The following is an 18,631-nucleotide window of genomic DNA, read 5'->3' on the forward strand; positions in this document are numbered from 1 at the left end:
TTTTCGCTCCATTGTAGTAATCTATTTACGTCTGCCTGTAAGTCAAGGCTGTCTTCATAAGAGCAAATTGTTCTAAATATTTTTACATCGTCAGCAAATATAAGTCAACGTGATTTCGTAATAATTTTCGGGAGGTCATTAATAAAGAGTAAGAAAATGAGTGGGCCCAAATTGGATCCCTGCGGCACCCCAGAATGTGCAAATTCGGCAAGGTTTATATTCGCAATATAAAACCATGTTACATGGGAGATATAGCCGGTCGTACGTTGGCCATTATTCTATCGAACAGTATTTGTTCAAACTCTATGGAAATATCTGAGAGAATTTACACTGGCCTAAAGCAATCAACGTTCTTTGCATTTGCCTTTTTTTGGAAGGGATTAACTTTAGTGATTTTCCATTTTGATGGGAAGTTGTGATGTTCTAAAATGTTATTGAATATTATACTCAATGGTTTTATTAGCGGTTCAGCGCACCCCTTGACCACATAGGGAGGAATGATGTCCATCCTCATTGCTTTTTTGACTTTCAACATTTTAATTGCTTCCTCGATATCGTTCAATTCCATATGCGATATATCGAGTTGGGAAAGCACTCCGGTTTCGCACTTATCTGATTCAACTATAGAGTACTGTGAAGCATCTTTGTACACCGATAGAAAATAGGTAGTAAATGCATTTACAATATCGTGTCCATTGTGTAAGATTTCATTGTTGTATTCAAAAATATTACTACCTGAATCCCTCTTTTTATTTCTAATATAAGTCCATACATTATTTACATCTATCCTTATGTTTTTCTCCGTCTCACGGATGTACACTTTGTACGCTGCTGTTAGCCCTTTCTTTATCTCTTTCCTAAGATTCTTGTATTTCCCTTCATGATACTCTGCGTTACAATTACCTTTTTCCCACTTTTTGTAATGATATAATTTTGACTTTATTTTCCTAATAATGTCACCATTGAACCACACAGGATATTTAGGTACCTTGATGCGTGTTTGCGATTGCCGTAACTGTTTCACCATACTGATTTTTGTACGGATGCAGTAAACGTTATTGCTTGTAAATGCTATATTTGATGAATACACATGATTACATACACAAACTAAGAAGTACAACTAGATTGTGTTCCCGCAACACACACGCACGTCTTCGTAGAATGTTCCACTGCTGCCGACTGAGACTGTCTTGAGGCAGTGTTGCCAACTGTTCACGCCGCTTCACTGGCGTGCTGCAAGTCTCACTAAATTACACTGATTAATGATTAAAACCTGAACATTCTCCCTCCCTCCTTGATTTACTAAATCAACATAAAACACTACAACAAATTATTTCTCTGTTGGAAAAGGGATGAGTTTGTGAATTGGTCTTTTAAATGTACCCTGAGTAGTGCGAACGTTCACTACTCTCACAAGTTTATCAGATCCTGTGTAGACCTCTTCGATGACTCCAGTCTTCCATGTGAGGGGTGGAACATGGTCTTCCTTCATTAGCACCAACATTCCTGGTCGGAGATTGGGTTTGGTTGTTGTCCATTTGGTTCTCTGCTGCAGGTTGTTGAGATAGTCCCTTGACCACCGCTGCCAGATGTGTTGATAGATCCGTTGAATCCGTTGCCACCGATCCAGACGATTTTCTGCTATATGTGTCACATCAAGCTCGGGAAAGGATGTTAGAGGACTACCTATTAGGAAATGACCTGGGGTGAGATAACTATTGTCAGTAGGGTCATTGGACATTGCAGTGATAGGACGTGAATTTAAACAGGCTTCGATTTGACAAAGCAAAGTTGAAAGTTCTTCAAATGTGAAGTGCTGATTTCCAGCTGCTCTTCTTAAGTGGTATTTCATTGATTTTACCGCTGCTTCCTGCAGGCCATTGAAATGGGGCGCATGTGGAGGTATGAAATGCCATATGAATTCTTCTTCTGATGCTGCATATTTGTATATTTCAGTCTTGAATTCTTGAGACTCAAACAGCTGACGCAATTGTTGTAGTTCTCTGTAAGCTCCAACGAAGTTTGTTCCATTATCGCTGTATAAATTTCTACATTTTCCCTTTCTTGAAGTAAATCTCCTTAGAGTTGCGATAAAGGCAGCTGATGTTAGATCTGAGACTAATTCTAGATGTATAGCCTTTGTAGTGAGACAGACGAAGACTGCTACGTAACATTTTCTCGAAATCTTGCTTCTTGCATTTCCTGATTTCACATTAAATGGACCAGCATAATCCACTCCTGAATTGAGGAATGCTCTACCTGGCTGAAGTCTTGTTGATGGTAGTTGACCCATTAGTTGCTCTGACACAGATGATTTTAGCTTGAAGCAAGGTAAACAATTATGTATAACCTTCCTGATAACTTGTCTTGCTCTCGGAATCCAGTATTTTTGGCGAAGTGAGGCCAACAGTAGCTGAGAGCCCGCGTGAAGTAATCTCTGATGCTCTGCTAGTATAATGAGCCTTGTTAAATGATGCTCTGATGGCAATATGAGTTGGTGTTTGCTCTCATACGGTATTTGAGCATTTTGTAGTCTCCCACCTACTCTAAGCATGTTGTTTTCGTCTATGAATGGATAGAGACTTCTTAATGGACTATCCCTTGCCACTTGTCCATTGCGTTGAAGATCCTGGAATGCTTCCCTGAAAACATCTTGTTGTGTTGCCTTGATTATTGCTGCCAGGCTGAGTCTCAAATCGTTTGCTGTTAGCTGCTCTGTTTTCTTGTTTTCACGATTCTTTGTGTTGTGAATGAAACGCTGGCAATAGGCAATGACTCTAACTAGTTTCGATAATGACGAAAATTTGTGGATGAAGGTCGTCGATGGAACTTGAATGACTAGTGATGTGACCCCCTTTCTTTCTTCTGTAACTTCTTCTTTCTCTGCGTGTGACGAAGAATTTGGCCATGAAGAAGATTCTTCACTCAAGAATGTGGGTCCATTCCACCACAGTGTATTGTCTTGCAATGTGGCCGGTTCTACACCTCGAGATACAAGGTCCGCAGGATTGTCATGTGATGACACGTGTCTCCATTGTGAAGGACTTGTTGAATCTTGAACTTGTGCCACCCTGTTGGCGATAAAAGTTTTCCACTTGTTTGGCGGCGATGACAGCCATGCTAGGACTATCTTCGAATCTGTCCAAAAATATACTTGACTGATTGCAAGATTGAGTACCGCTAATACTTTCTTCATTAATTTGGCAAGTAAAACTGCTCCACATAGTTTCAGACGTGGAAGTGTAACCTGTTTTACTGGAGCCACTCTTGATTTGGCGCAAAGAAGTTTAACTGCAACATCACCACTTCTGTTTGTTGACCTAACGTAGATTGCTGCACCGTAAGCCTTTGTACTGGCATCGCAGAACCCATGAAGCTGTATGTCATTGATTTTTCCTTCAATTAAGATGAATCTACTGACTCGTATATCATTGATGCGTGGTAGATTTCTATACAACTGCAACCATTGCTGCAATAACGTCGGTGGTAAGCTCTCGTCCCAATCGATGCGTTGAAACCACAACTGTTGTAAAAATGCCTTGAAACTGATGACTACAGGACTGACCAATCCAAGAGGATCGAATATTGAAGCGATTATAGACGTTACTCTTCTTTTGCTTATTTCTGCTGCGTGGGCAGATGTTGATCCTGCCTTGTTGGCGATTAAGAATTTGTCTGTGCCTGGATCCCAGAGTAGACCAAGAGTTTTGACACCTTTATCCTTATCTAACTGAAGTGGTAACTGCACTTCTCTGTGGCTATGAGGTACTGCCTCTAAAAGTGCGGGATGGTTTGGTTTCAGTTGGTGTTTTAAGTCCACTTTATGCACAGTAAGGCTAATCGGGACTGAACCTACAGTTTAAAGTGGGATCCGAACCACTTGTGCCTCCACCGGGTATCGAACCCGGGACCCCTCGATTACAAGGTAATGACGCTACCACTGCGCCAAAGTGCGGGATGGTTAGAACACCATTTTCGAAGATTGAAACCGCCACTTCGTAGAAGATGTATTAATTCTTCTTGCAATTTCAGTGCATCCTCTACACTGTCACTGCCTGATAAACAATCATCCATGTACATATCTTCCTTTACTGTTCTTGCTGCATTCGGATACACGTGTTGTTGCTGTTCGGCTAGCATTTGTGTACACGCTGTTGCTAGAAATGAAGCTGGTTTTGTGCCATAAGTCACCGTTAAAAGTTCATAAATGTCTACTGGGCTGTCTGATGAGTATCTCCAGAATATTCTCTGCAATGGTAAGTCGTCTTCATGCACCATAATTTGGCGGAACATTTTCTCCGTGTCTGCCGTAAATGCTATGCTGTGTGTGCAAAATCGTAGAATGATGGAGAGCAGATCTTGTTGCAGAATTGGACCTGCTAGTAAAATGTCGTTAAGTGAGTTTCCAGATGTAGTTTTGGCGCTGGCATCATAGACAACTCTGGTCTTCGTTGTGCTGCTGTCTGGCTTGAATACTGGATGATGAGGCATGTAGAATACTTGTGTGTCATCCTTGACTGTGTCTGATTCTAACTTTCTCATGTGTCCTAAATTCTCGTATTCCTTCATGAAGTTATTGTAATCTTCTTTCAGAGCTGGCTGCCTCTTCAATCTTCTCTCCAGTTGTTCCAATCTACTCATGGCTTGCTGAGTTGATTCTCCTAATTGTAGATGATTTGGGCGTTTAGGTAGACGTACTATGAAACGACCTGATTCGGATCGCGTTGTATTTAATTTAAAGTGCTCTTCACATAGCTCTTCTTCCTTAGATCTGTGTGGTGACTCTATTCCTTCCAACTCCCAGAAGCGTGCAAGTTGTTTTTCCAAACTGTCATCTGTTCTTGCAAAACATGCAGTGATTGATGAGTTGCATTCTTGAGGCATGGATCCACCCAGTATCCATCCAAGTTGCGAATCTTGCAGAACAGGGTAATTGCCTTCTCTACTTAGACGTTCTGGCTTCAGTATGGAGTAGAAAAGCCCTGCGCCCAAAAGAATGTCTATCTTGCCAGGTTTGTTGAATGTGGGGTCTGCCAGTGCGATGTCCGTTGGAATATCCCATGTATCGTAGTTTATGTGCTCTGCAGGCATATCTCCAGTGATTTTTGGCAGAACTGAACACGATATTGTAGTTGAGAAGTTATTCGCGAGTGATGAAATGTTCACATTCACACTGAAGCGAGTTTCCGACGTTGAGTTATTTATCCCATGAATTGGAATGTACGCCCTTTGTTTCTTGAGACGCAGTCTTTGTACGGTTTCCTCCGTTACGATGTTTGATTGACTTCCATTATCTAGTAAGGCACGACATGTGACCAATCTTCCGTCCTTGTCCTTCACTTGTACCAAAGCAGTTGAAAGTAGAACATGCGATGTTTGTCTGGTCTTGAAACTGCAGTATGATGCTTGCGTATTCTCCCGATTGTGAGTCTCACTCTCCGCCACTGAGCTTTGGGTGTCGGTGTGTCTGTTCTGTGTTTCCCTTCGAACACTACCGAGCTTCCGTTGATCATCGTGCAGCAAAGTGTTGTGTTTCTGTGAACATGCTCTGCAATTGCCTGATTTACAGTCCCTGCTTCGATGTGGCTTCAAACAGTTCCAACACAACTTGTTTTCACGCACACACTGTCTCCTTTGATGTACATTTGCACTGAGAAAACCTGGGCATGCATACAGAAAATGAGAAGGCTGTTGTTTACAATACAAACATGCATTTGATGAAGAAGCCAAATATGAATGTGACTGCTGTGTAGTTTTGTTTTGTTTGGTCCTTGCGTCACTGAATTTATTATCCCTAGGTGTCTGGCTTACTTGCGGTTTGATAGTTTCTAGTGCTTGACATTTATGCTCGAGAAACGTAAAGAATTCTGAGAGTGGTGGGAAGTCTTGCTCAGTGTGAGTTAATTCCCAATCACGTCTTGTTTGCATGTCTAATTGAGATACGAAGTGCTGCAATAATACTACATCCTCTAAAGGTTCCGATAACTGTAATGCCTTTAATGCTGAAAGATTGCTAGTAATGGTATTTGCGAAGTGACGCAAATCTGACGCATTTTCCCTACTAATGTGCAAGAGTTCCTTTATGTGTGTTGCCGCTATGAGCTTCTTGTGTTCATAGCGCTGAACTAGCTGTTCCCAAGCTACTGTGTAGTTGCCTTCAGTGATTCGCAAATTCTGGATTAAGCGTAGTGCCTGACCCTTAACAGCTGATTTCAAATAATGGAATTTCTGAATTGCAGATAAGGTGTCATTATTGTGCACTAAGGCTACAAATGTATCCGAAAACCCTAACCATTTGTCGTAACTACCATCAAAAGTAGGAAGAGAAATCGAAGGTAGCTTGAGCTGGTTGTCTTTATTTGTAAATTTCTGAGCAGCTGATTCTTGACCCTGATTATTGATTGCAGCATGTTTAGAAATTATGTTTTGCATTTGAACCTTTATTTGAAAGTACAACTCTTCTACTTCAATGCGGTAAGTTTCATGTTCTTCTGACTCGTCGTCTTCGAGTTCTAGCTGTGTTTGCACTTCATTGAATTTTGCCCAAACATCTGATAAATACAGAGCACGGCATTTCACCTCCTCAATATTTTGAGTTTCCTCAAAGTTCTGAATGAATTCTAACAAACGTGTAAGTTGCCCCTTTACAACTCCGCGCTGTCGTGTTAATTTCTTCCGTGCTTCTTGATTCATTGTAAAAGGAAGGGAAAGAAACAAGAGGGAAGGAATTGAGCTTGTGTGGGTGTTGTGTTAGCAGAAATGACTGACCTTTGTACAGCTGATTGCTGCTCCTGACTCCAGACGTCAACAAGGCTGCTCGGAGCTCCGTTGTTGATAGTGGCTGCAACACGAGAAGAATTGCTGGTCGCGACGAAATGAACTGCGCCCGAAATGTGCCACGCCCGAAATATTCATCTAACTTTCTTAGTTCCCGTACTGAGAAATATACGTATGCTGCTATGTTCAATGTATGTAATACACAATAATGATGCTGTTCACTGTGTGTAATACACTAACCGAATGTACCGAGTGTGTTCTTGAAGCGACACGCACATAACTGTACTGCAATGACTGTTTTTCACATCACAAACTACGCACTTGATAACGTCCACAATGGCATCCGTCCGCACGGAGGACCACAAATGTTTGCGATTGCCGCAACTGTTTCACCATACTGATTTTTGTACGGGTGCAGTAAACGTTATTGCTTGTAAATGCTATATTTGATGAATACACATGATTACATACACAAACTAAGAAGTACAACTAGATTGTGTTCCCGCAACACACACGCACGTCTTCGTAGAATGTTCCACTGCTGCCGACTGAGACTGTCTTGAGGCAGTGTTGCCAACTGTTCATGCCGCTTCACTGGCGTGCTGCAAGTCTCACTAAATTACACTGATTAATGATTAAAACCTGAACAATGCGTTTCAGTGGTACGCAGTCATTCAAAATATTATATAATATATCATAAAATGTATTAGATAGTGTATTGACATCCTCAATATGGCATAGATTTATCCAGTTATAGTCTGTTAATTTGATATAAAGACTCGAAGTTCGCTTTTTTGAAGTTTTATTGAAAATTTACATTTTCTGCTCAAGTTGAAACATGGACCATAATGTAGACATATGCGGTATTAGGAGATAAACTGCTTCACCTCTGAGGCATGTTAGATACCCCGTCTGCCATATTGGATTCGCCATATTTGATTTAACCTTTTATTCAAATGGGAAGCACATCAAACATCTTTGACAGTTTTCGAGTTCAGGAGAACCATGATTAAGTACGTAATTTTATATTATGCAGACACTCAAAAACTAATACAAATTCCTTAAAAAGGATTTCAAAATGTGATATTTCAGAAAATTTCACGTTATTTCGATATGACACATGGTCCCCTTGCCAGTTAAAAAAATAAGCGGATTTGAAGTTGGTGCCGGTATTCTTGGTGCACTCTTTAGTCCAAGACATAATGATAATGATATTATTGGTTTCACGTTATGCGTTGTCATGAAATTGGCTGGTTCCATGTTTTTGCTTGTTTATACGTCCGTACTTTTTGACACCCCGTAACTTCGAAAGTAATACAGATATATTAAAACCGGATTTCACCATTCAATTTTTCAGAAAACTTTACATGATTTTGATATGTCATTTGCCTATTCCAATTTGAAAAGATAGGAAAAAAACTTTCTATCCACTTTCATGAATTCATTCTCACTGTGTTGCGATTAACCTAGAGAGGTAGAAAAATATCGTAAAATAACAAAACAGGAGAAGAAAGTATGGTATGGACACATAGACTCCTACATACTGCACGTGATTGCATTCACGATTTATAATATCTGTAGAAATTATATGGGTGTTTCTCGACTTTCGAATCACCCTGAATTTTAAAGTGGTGACGTGACCGAAACGGTTCGAGCTATAAATTACACTACCCAGCATTTTGAAATATATTTTTTTGCGGCAAGAGGTGTGATAGGTGATCTTACCTTATTTTGGGTTGCTGAACACGAATCCGTTGTCCGTTTCTACGTATCACGTCACGTTTTCTCGCAATAGGTACACCAAAATTAGATATATATTACTCTACATGTAATAATAAAAAGTACTGACAAAATTGAACATATGTTTGGATATATTTACAGAGAAACATAATGATATTTTCAAACAGTCCATGACATATGTATTCAACTATTTTTTTTGAACGCGGGCCAAATCAACATAAGTTTCATCGACAAAATTCCAGTTCTTGAGGTCGAACCAGAATCTCTTGATTCATGTAGATGCTGATATACATACGTGCCATTTGTGATTTCTGAGCTCTAGCAACAAAGTGTTAGCAAAGAATTCACGAAGAAGGCAATTTATATGTAAAACAACACCAGAAAATGCTATTGCAGGGAAAATTGTACTCACCTTAATGTGAACAGTCCTAGATGTCCCCTTGGAATGACCGCTTGGCTTCCCAGCATCTGACTGCTACATGTTTGCCATCTCTTTTCAAACACAAACAGTAGTCGGCCATCACTGGTACATCCTACCTCCCCTGATATCTTCTTTCTGGTTCCTTGATGTCTTGGTGAAACCTCTCTCCTATCTCTTCACTAACAGCCCCAAGATTTTCCGGTAAGTGATCGAGATGAGAATGAAGGAAGTGCAGTTTCAGGCTCATTCTACACCCCAACTCTTTAATGCGATCCAACATCGTTTTCACTATTGTTTCGTACTGTTCATCCTTTACACTTCCTTCGTCATGACGTCCCCCATTGAAATCCATGCAGCAAGTTCAACGGCATTCATTTTTCTGTTCAAAGTTTCTGTCTTACAGAAGCTTTCTAATTTGTGGCCCATCAAAAATTCCTTCCTTGACCTTTGCATCTGATAAATGTGGAAACTTGCTTGCAATGTACTGAAAACAGTTGCTACTTTTGTCCAAGGCCTTAACAAACTGCATCATGATTCCCAGTTTGATTTGTAGCTGTGGCAAAATAACTTATTGTGGGTCAACTAAGGCAGCATTTGTAACATTTTTTACACCCGGTGTCAACACTTCTCTTGGGCCAGGTAGGTGTAGACCAGTGTGTGTCCCTAGCTCTGCTGTCCCATTCACATAAATGACAAGGGAATTTAGTGTAGCCTGCTTGTTGTCCTAAACCACACACCTTCAAGTCACTACACACATCCCACCTGTGCTCATGATATTTGATTTTGTCCAAAACAGTTTGCATTGTGATGTAATTTTCTTTTAGTGAAACAGAATGTGCCAAAGGAATTGAAGCTAGAATGTTGCCGTTATGAAGTGGTACAGCCTTTAAGCTCCTTTTAGACGAATCCACAAAGTCTCCAATCTTCCGGCTTGTAATCTTTACTCACCAGCTGTTCTGTCAGTCCTGGAATGTCACAGCAGTAGGTGAGATCATCTTCCTTCTTGAAATACTTCCTGAACTCCTTATCTATATGTCTATAACAAGAAAAGGTAGTTCCAGGCCCAAGAAGATATTTTCTTTCAATCGTGACGCTAGCAGTTCACTTTCTTCCTTCGTGAGACCGAAGTCTCGTATTAGATTACTCAGTTCCGCTTGGTTAAACAATTCTGGGCTTATTGCTTTGTGCCTGGTGAAAAATCCATATCAACTTGCTTGTTTTCGGAATTTGAGGAAGCTTCAGAGTCAGGTAAAGTGGTAGTAGGTGAATGTATTGGAATTTCGGGTCCATGAGGAACGGATCTCATCGCCGACTTTAAATTCGGGTACACAATACTGTCCTTGTTTTTCTTATTAAATCCAGCTGTTTTACACAGGCAAAAGTAGCAGTCGCTGATATGATCCTGGGGCTCGCACCAAACCATCGCTATCCCGAATGGAAGGGCCTTACGTTTCCTTCGCTGTTATTGCAAAGCAGCACCGAGCCGCAATGACACACTTCCAGACAGTAAATGTCAATTAACACGAAAATTAGACGTGATACAAACAAACCAATGACATTTCTAAAATCAGGAGGTCTTGTTTCCTTAAAATCACTTATGACATGCTTAGCCGCAAAAATCATGCTGGGTATTGAAATTTGGCCAACCAACCGGACGCGTTATTAAAAATCTCTATTGGGTCTTGCATTTGATTGTTGTAGTCATTCACGAAATAATTGGATAGATAGTCAAAAACCATAAAATAGAAGCGTAGATGTGTAGACCTATCAAATACTAGCATGGAGCGGTATAAAGTATCTGGATGTGAGTATCCGTCTGTTTATGGGAGACAATGAATCGAAAGTCAACAATGAAAATATTCTTATACTTAAATATCTTGTACTCAATTAAAGCTAGGAACGTTTAATTTGATAGATATGTTAAATAGCAACTTCCATGTGCGTAAATTGGGACCTAACTTGGTGTGTGGGGGGGGGGGGGGGCAGGACCGAAATTTTTCTATCCCATAACTACCGTATTTGTAAAATTATAAAGTTATATTAATATAGAATCAATTTTTAATTAAACTTTTAAAACCATAATTATTTTTTGGAAAATTGACAAGACGAATAGAAATTTTAAACACACAGCAAACTTTTGTGGTTATACTTAATTTAAACTTAGGAGATAAAAGAGCATTCTTCTTTCTGGTTGCAAATATTAGTCCTTGGGGACTTGTTTTAAGGTGGCCTTCCCCACTTGAAAATACTTGTTTCAAATGGTACATGTTGGAAATTTTAATATTGAAGGAGTTAAGCTCAAACTGTTTCAACAGTGAATAGATGATGATCATGCACATTTGCTGATGCCAGAATTATTTAATATATAGCAAACTGTCCACATTTAAGTATTCAATTTAATATTTTTGATATTTAAAGTAACATCTGGATATTCACGTGGGAATTTACAAATACAATTGTTGTCAATATTTTTTAAACTGTAATCAAGGGACCGAGGTTCGATACCTGGTGGAGGCCCATAATGATTCGGATCCCACTTTAAACTGTAGGTCCAATCCCGATTACCCTATTAGTGCATAAAGTGAGGTTAGAACAACAACTTAACAAGATAATTTATACGTCACACAGCATGAAACTTTTCAGATTCGTTGATTTTCTGCTATCCACTCTGCACGTCCCAGCAATTCAGCCGGAAAGAACTATGGACTTGTATGGAAATTTTCACTCGTATATCTTCCACGGTTTCATGTTTTTCCCCGTGGCCCTGAACAGCAGGACTTCCTCCATACCGTAAGGACCACACAGTATTTCCAAAGCCCTGAAAACCTGGACAATACCTACTTTATAAATTGGACATTTAACCAATGTAGTTCTCTTTTCTAAATTTTGTAGTCTTTTCTGTGAGAGGGCGCGATAGTTCGCTCTTTGTATTTCTGCCATTTTTTAAAGAACAAGACTCAGAGCTCAACCATGTATATGCGATGACGTCCAAAGTGTACCTGGAGAGGGGAAGGTGTGATTCTGAATTATTTATCATAATATTTACCCCTGTATCCTCATTAAATAATAATATTTTTCAAGAAAACTGGTCATGTACTTTGGCCAGAATTTCAGGCCTTTGAAAACTCTGTGCCATGGTGTCCAAAGTATGCAGTACGGTGTGAGCTTGTTTGCATGAATTTAGTTTCATCTTGCACAGTATAATTAAACTATTTTTTAGCGTGTAAAACACGTCGTGTTATTTTACAATTTTTTTTTGAAGCAAGTTTTGTCACTCATGTTGAGCAGTTAATACCTCTAGTGCATAATGGTTCTATTATTGCACAAGAAAACTATGAATGAGCCCAGCAACTCATCAATTCCTCCTCTGTAAACGATATCTATTCTTCAAATACACGTGATAGAAATCCAATAGTTTTGCGCTATCTATGTTGAAAAATGATGGTACCCAGCCACGCAAGATATGTGGGCTTTAGACGGGAATTCCTTCAGTATTTGGAATCATGTGAGACGTGGCATCCCCAAGAGTATCCGTGAGGTCATAAACATATATAGACCATAATACAATTTCGAAGGTGTTTTTATGCATAGCCTATTTCGATCTTTATATAGCATATAAATCCGACCCGCCACATACCACATATAGCACACAAGTTTGAATGAAGCTTCTAGTTCTGATGAAGCTTCAGTCTCCTTTCTTGACGAGTTGCGTCGGAGTAAAATTCATTGATAATTTTGGAGTTATTAATATCATTCGTTTGTTAAATATACAAAACAGCAATAAGGCGAAGTATTTAATGCTCAGTAGTTTTGAGTATACAGTGTATTGGTCCTGAGCCTTCGAGGGCAAGATAGAATGCTCACAGCATTCTGAACTCACGGAGTTTGTTAATAATGTTTTGAACAATTCATTTCGAATTTGGAAAATGTTCTCGTAAATGTTGTTCCTCACACACAAGAAAGTTCTGGGTTGAAACTCATGATCAGTGTTCTTATATTCACACATTCCTGATAACACATTGAGTTCTGAACTATTTTCTGTCTCTGACATTTTATGGGTGGAGTATACCTCTATTTTACTCAACACCTGATTTTTTTTGGAGGGGGGGACGGTTGCCCGCCCTTGCCCCCGCCAAGTTATGCCTATGGCAACTTCTCTCGGCAAAATGTTATCAAATGGTTTGTCTGTTTGTGAGTTAGGGTAAACAATTTGACAACATATACCTGTCGATTGCTCAGAAATAATTGCAAATTGGATTGAAAGTAGTCTTAAGTCTAGTATTATGGGATGATTGATATGTCGATAAAATTGTTTGTCTGTCAATGTGACTTCAACTATGGATATACTACTTTCTGATTAGTACCCATAGCATAGAGCAATCGCAGTTACACTGCAAACACCACTCTAACTTCTTTTTACATCTCTACGACGTGACATAAGCATGAATCATGAACTCATGAAATAAGTGGAGGGATTTTCGCACCTGCATGCTTTACTTAGAATTTCAACCTGAGGTCCATAACGCTATGCTTGATCATTTTTACGTACACTGCTGATATCCTCGAATCCACCAGCCCGTACACTGCTGTTATCCTCTAATCCACCAGCCCGAATAATGAAGCATATTTGTATGTAAAAATTTAAAACTGTGGGTTAACTTTATTCATGTATTATAATTATGGACGGAAAATACATAAAATGTGATCTCCATAGTTTGCTTTTATTCATCGTACCTTCACAACTATTTGTTTTGTTAACGGTAATGTCGAAGTTGCCAAATTCCGTACATAATTGTGGTACAACTTGCTGCACATGGAAGAAAAATATTATTTAAAGTTCTATGTGAAATGGAATACACTAACCGTCGGAGTGGTCAGCGCCAGGGGCATGAGTATTCTTTCTGAGTATCACTTAATCAATTTCGTCAATTCATCACTCATCCTCATCTTCGCGACTTTCCAAAACTAGCAGAAATGCGAAGTAAAATAAACCAATTAAATCAATCAATGAAATATACTAACTTGAAGTTTACAAAATATATTTACATGTAACTCGTACATAATCAATTTACAATCAATTGATGGAAATATATTTGTTAATTTGCGGTGATTAGAAGACAGTCAAAAGTTCTACCAATTCTTAACTTTCGTCGTTGAGATATTTCATTAGTATGTTCTTAAAACGTGCTCATTAAAATTTTCGAAAAGCAGATATTTTGATGCATTAAGGAAGATCCAGGCCAAAGCAGATTTCAGAGGAATAAGCAAACAAGAAACAAGTGTAGTTTGAAACGAACATTAAGAAGCAAGTGTGACCTTCCACACCGGGGCGACGCAATAAGCAGCTCAGTTGCCTGTAGATTGGGTGACTCTCGAAAAGGATAGTTTTTTCTATGTCTAGTTGCACCGTTCACGTGCAGCGTATGGCCTTGTAATCGAGGGGTCCCGGGTTCGATACCCGGTGGAGGCACAAGTGGTTCGGATCCCACTTTAAACTGTAGGTCCAGTCCCGATTAGCCTTACTGTGCATAAAGTGGACTTAAAACACCAACTCAAACCAAACCAAATCAAACCAAAACGTGCAGCGTATGCTATTTTGAAGATTCCAAAGAAGATCCAGGTGTTGTATCCCTTGCATTTTGTTGCTTTGGTACGAAACCCTCTGTTGCTTCAAGCAACTTGCTTGTCTCCTGTACGTACTTGCTATTTGTGTCTTTTGTATGAAATCTTCGTAACATAAATGCCATAGCCAAGAAAAACCTCAGAGCACTTGTAATGGTCGGATTGACCATTACTGGTTTTGGAAATATGTTAATTAATTGCTGGCCAGCTACAAGGTGTAGGGTTAAGTAATATGTTTTTCATGTGTGTACTATTATGTTATTACTGGATGTAAGTGTATGTGCTCATTGGATTGTGCTTTACTGGATATTAGAATTTCTGTTTTTTATCACCCCAGTGGGGGAGATGTCTTCCCAAAGACCGTTACAGTGGAATTTTCCAACGCTACGGGGTTCACGTCCACGGATGTTTACCCCACTATAAAAAGCCAGTTGGGCTTTTATAGAAAACAGTGTTTCCCCATCTTTCGACGACGAGGAACGTCTCCTCGAGTTTAGTCCACTTTTGGTGGCTAAGAGTGTACCATTTGGTTTAAGCCAACCCCTGTTTGCTGTCCCAAGTCCTCTTTAGAAAAGTCTTGAATATTTGGATATTTCCGTATTGAATAATTGATGCCAAAAAGAAAGAGTAGAGGCGTAAGGAAACGCATTTGTAATGAACGGAATATCATTTAAGCTGAGGGTAGGCCCGCAGAGATAGTTTATTCTATCTCTGCGGTAAAGGAAGTACCGATGGTGTAAGCCATAGGTGAAAGGAGAGATTTGAAGGATTAAAGCAGGAAGTAATCCAGAGGGCCGTATAGAAACCAGGGACTCGGGGGCCGATCTTTCAAAGAGAGGAGTTGCACTTTCACACACTGATCCTAGGTTCGAATCTTGGGTAATCGATGCGTGTTTGTTCCGTCATCTGTCTCATCAATTCATCCTCATTGTCTTGTGATTAACCTAGAGAGGTAGAAAAAGGACGTAAAATAACAAAACAGAAGAAAGTAAGGTATGGATAACAACGTTCCTCCGAATAGAGGAAACATTTTATTTTGAAAATATCAAAGAGCTTCTGTCAACATTACAGTGTCGCCGAGAAAGATAGAAGAAAAAGGGGGACCGAAATATTTTTTTAGGAATAGTCAAATTTTATTCCCATTAACAATCGCATACAAAATTCATACTTGAGGTAAAACTTGATTAAATGACAATGTTTCTTGTAGGCTAAGGTATGTTCATGTACGCATGTGTCAAGAATGTGTACGACCGTGAGATGCCGCTCCTCCAGCCTTGTATTCCTCAAATCCTCACTTGTTTTTATCATTGTAGTGAACAAAGTTGTAAAATTGTAATCAACAGGGTCGTAACGAATAGTTTCATTGTGAAGCAATTAATCTTCGTTTTTAAAATATGTTCTAGATTTGTGTTTGAACAAGTTGGAGCTAGACTTGCAGCTTATGATGTTCTCCATGGGTATCGAGGCATTTAATAATGCCCTGAGTTGTCCTGAAGCACAGCTTCGGACGACATTATGCGGGTGTGTCTACGAAAACCAATCCAGTCAGCAAATCGACCATCAGCTTGTAGATCCACTGTTTAAAATAGTAGCTTTGACACCATTCCCTTATAGCAAGCAACTGAATGTGTAGATATTTGTGAGACATGAAAGCACTGTTTTTGTTGTTGTGGCAATGTTTGTACAATTCAAGATATCGCCAGAGGTTAGAGTAAGTATAAGCCTGTAATGTTGAAACAAGTTCGCCACTTCTACCCAGTAGAGGCACATAATGGTTTGTATCCCACTTTAAACTGTAGGTCCAGTCCCGATTAGCCTTATTGTTCATAAAGTGGACTTAAAGCACCAAATCAATCAATAAATCAAGTTCGTCACTTCGCCGAAAGAAAAACTAGACATATCTCAATTTACAGCATTTTGTAACCGCGCAAAATAGCGAAAATCCATTTTCCTCCCGGCTTATCGAAGGCCTTGACCCAATTTTGCTCAAATGAATTATTTAGTCCTCAAAGGTATAGAGCGACTCTAAAAAAAAAAATCTGCCTCAAAGCTCTTAATTTACAGTAATTACCATCTTAGCAGAGTTGTAATTTTTTTATTTTGTTCCCGCTCCCCTGCCCCCCCCCCCCTATGCACTCAAAACTAAATTTCTTACTGGCAAATTGTACATCTATTGTTTTTTGAGTTTCGATGATTAAGCTCTGAATATTTCGTTTCTAATGTCAAAAATGGGTAAGAAGTTGATATGTATAAATATATTTACATACATATATGCATATAGGTATATGCATGGATGTAAGGTTCAAGTGACGGTTACATCCAATGGCTGGAAGCCCTCTGTTATGCTAAATGAAATGTGGTATGTTTTGGTATGAATCATCAGGAAAGCAGGTCAATATTTCTGCCAAACCTATCTTTTTGTTGTTGGTATTGTTGTTTCCTCACTCTCATTTCAAGCTTATTTCTTAAAAAATAAAATAATGCGGGTTCAACCTTACTTTACCCATATTTGCACACTACATTGTACATTACGTACATTGTCTTCCAAAATGAATGTAAAATTAAGTACATGTCTGTAAGTAACTCTCAAAGTATCTTGATACAAAGTTTCGTTGCAGTTTGTGTCGTTCATTACAAACAGACGTTTATTATTATTATTGCTATTATTATTTGAGACTCACCCTGACTAAAAAAAAATTGTACCTTGGGGTAATCCTCGGGAGTAAGGGCGGCCGGAGTGTGGTGCTGAACAAATCACCTCCAAAATGGCCGAGATCAAGAATGTGTGCTCCCACCTCCCCTAAATTTGCCTCATGCACGATGCTATATGCGCGGGATACTTTACATTTTACCTATTACTATTATTATTATTATTATTATTAAATATGTGAGATATCTATATGCTCTTTGTGGTATTAGTTATTTCTTCGTTATTTTACGTCGCTTTTCGTTGGTTCGATGTGGCTTACAGACTGGGTATTGGGTCGCCCACGTCGTCTTCGTGACCGCTTACTTGACGTCATTATGCTTAGAAAACAAATGCAGGTTGTTTCCACTTGACCTTGGAAGGGGTGGACTATAATTGTGTTTTGGTTCCATAAAGAATGCAGCGTGCTGTAGAAAATAATTGGAATGTATATTCTTTCAATAGGTCGCCGCAGCACGGGATGAAAGGGAATGCTTCCACAACTAGAGTCGTTTTCACGTTCAGAAGACACAATGGGCTCTTATGGGCAATGCTTTTCTTATGGGAAATACGAGCGCGCTGTTGTCAAATTTCTGGATTTACAAATTTAGCTTAAGTAAAATCGGTACCTGCAGTTTTGCAGGAAATTGTGTAGAGAATACGATGGTGAACACAAAAAACTGGTAACTTGCTTACATAATTTTAGATAAATTAAAAACGCAAATTTTCTGTGAAAACACAATTTTTACATTGTTTTCATTCCGAACGTTGAAACATGCCGTAAAATTGAAGATTTCATTATGAAAAAAATTGACACTGTTTTTTAATTGTCATAGGTGACGGTGGTACTCAGAATTTATCAATACTTTAAAGCATATTTGCATTAAAAAATATTCAAATAAAGTATGTGGAGATTTTTTATATTCGTGGAGTAGAAAATGTCGTCGCTGGCCATTTTTTGTTCTGTAATTCCAAGTAAAAACTTCCAGCGACAAAGTTGTGGAGAAAATAATGAAATTATTTTTTATAACCACTCAAAGGTTCCCAGAAATATTACTTCCATGCATTTGGAGTTTCTTTTTAACCCGAACCGCGTGCGAATTAAGGAGACGTTGTCTGGCGATCTTGAGCCGACTCACCGCAGCATTCCGGCAAATCACCACCAAGTTTTCCAGTTGTTATTTTATTTCCATTCAGTAAAAATATGAACTTCATCCAGTTTGTTATAATAGAATTGAAATTACTTAAATTTAATAATTGACAATTATTTCCAATGCTGCTGTTGTGAGTAACATTAGTGCTGTGGCAAATACACGTTGTTTGTGTTTACATTACTGTGGACATTAATACTGAAATGAAGATCACCTTTCAGTTTCCAAGTACAC

The 18,631-nt window shown here is 39.1% G+C and overlaps 1 protein-coding gene across 1 annotated transcript; it reads right to left on the reverse strand.

The window, feature by feature from the left end:
* Positions 1-1,330: 1,330 nt before the first annotated feature.
* On the reverse strand, positions 1,331-6,693 carry LOC145983566 (uncharacterized). Its single transcript, XM_083116640.1, has 2 exons — positions 4,053-6,693; positions 1,331-3,774 (listed from the first exon to the last, which is right to left on the reverse strand). Exons 1-2 carry the CDS (start codon positions 6,691-6,693, stop codon positions 1,331-1,333), a joined length of 5,085 nt encoding a protein of 1,694 aa, XP_082972766.1.
* Positions 6,694-18,631: the final 11,938 nt, after the last annotated feature.

The sequence above is a fragment of the Lepisma saccharinum genome, chromosome 2 (assembly GCF_977018435.1).
Source record: "Lepisma saccharinum chromosome 2, izLepSacc3.1, whole genome shotgun sequence".
NCBI lineage: Eukaryota > Metazoa > Arthropoda > Insecta > Zygentoma > Lepismatidae > Lepisma > Lepisma saccharinum.

Bases quoted from the DNA above. Each gene is read 5' to 3' on its own strand.
- LOC145983566 (XM_083116640.1), bottom strand. From the start codon at position 6,693: ATGAATCAAGAAGCACGGAAGAAATTAACACGACAGCGCGGAGTTGTA. The intron at 3,775-4,052 runs GTGACAGTGTAG...CCGCACTTTTAG, and splicing joins GGATGATTGTTTATCAGGCA to AGGCAGTACCTCATAGCCAC.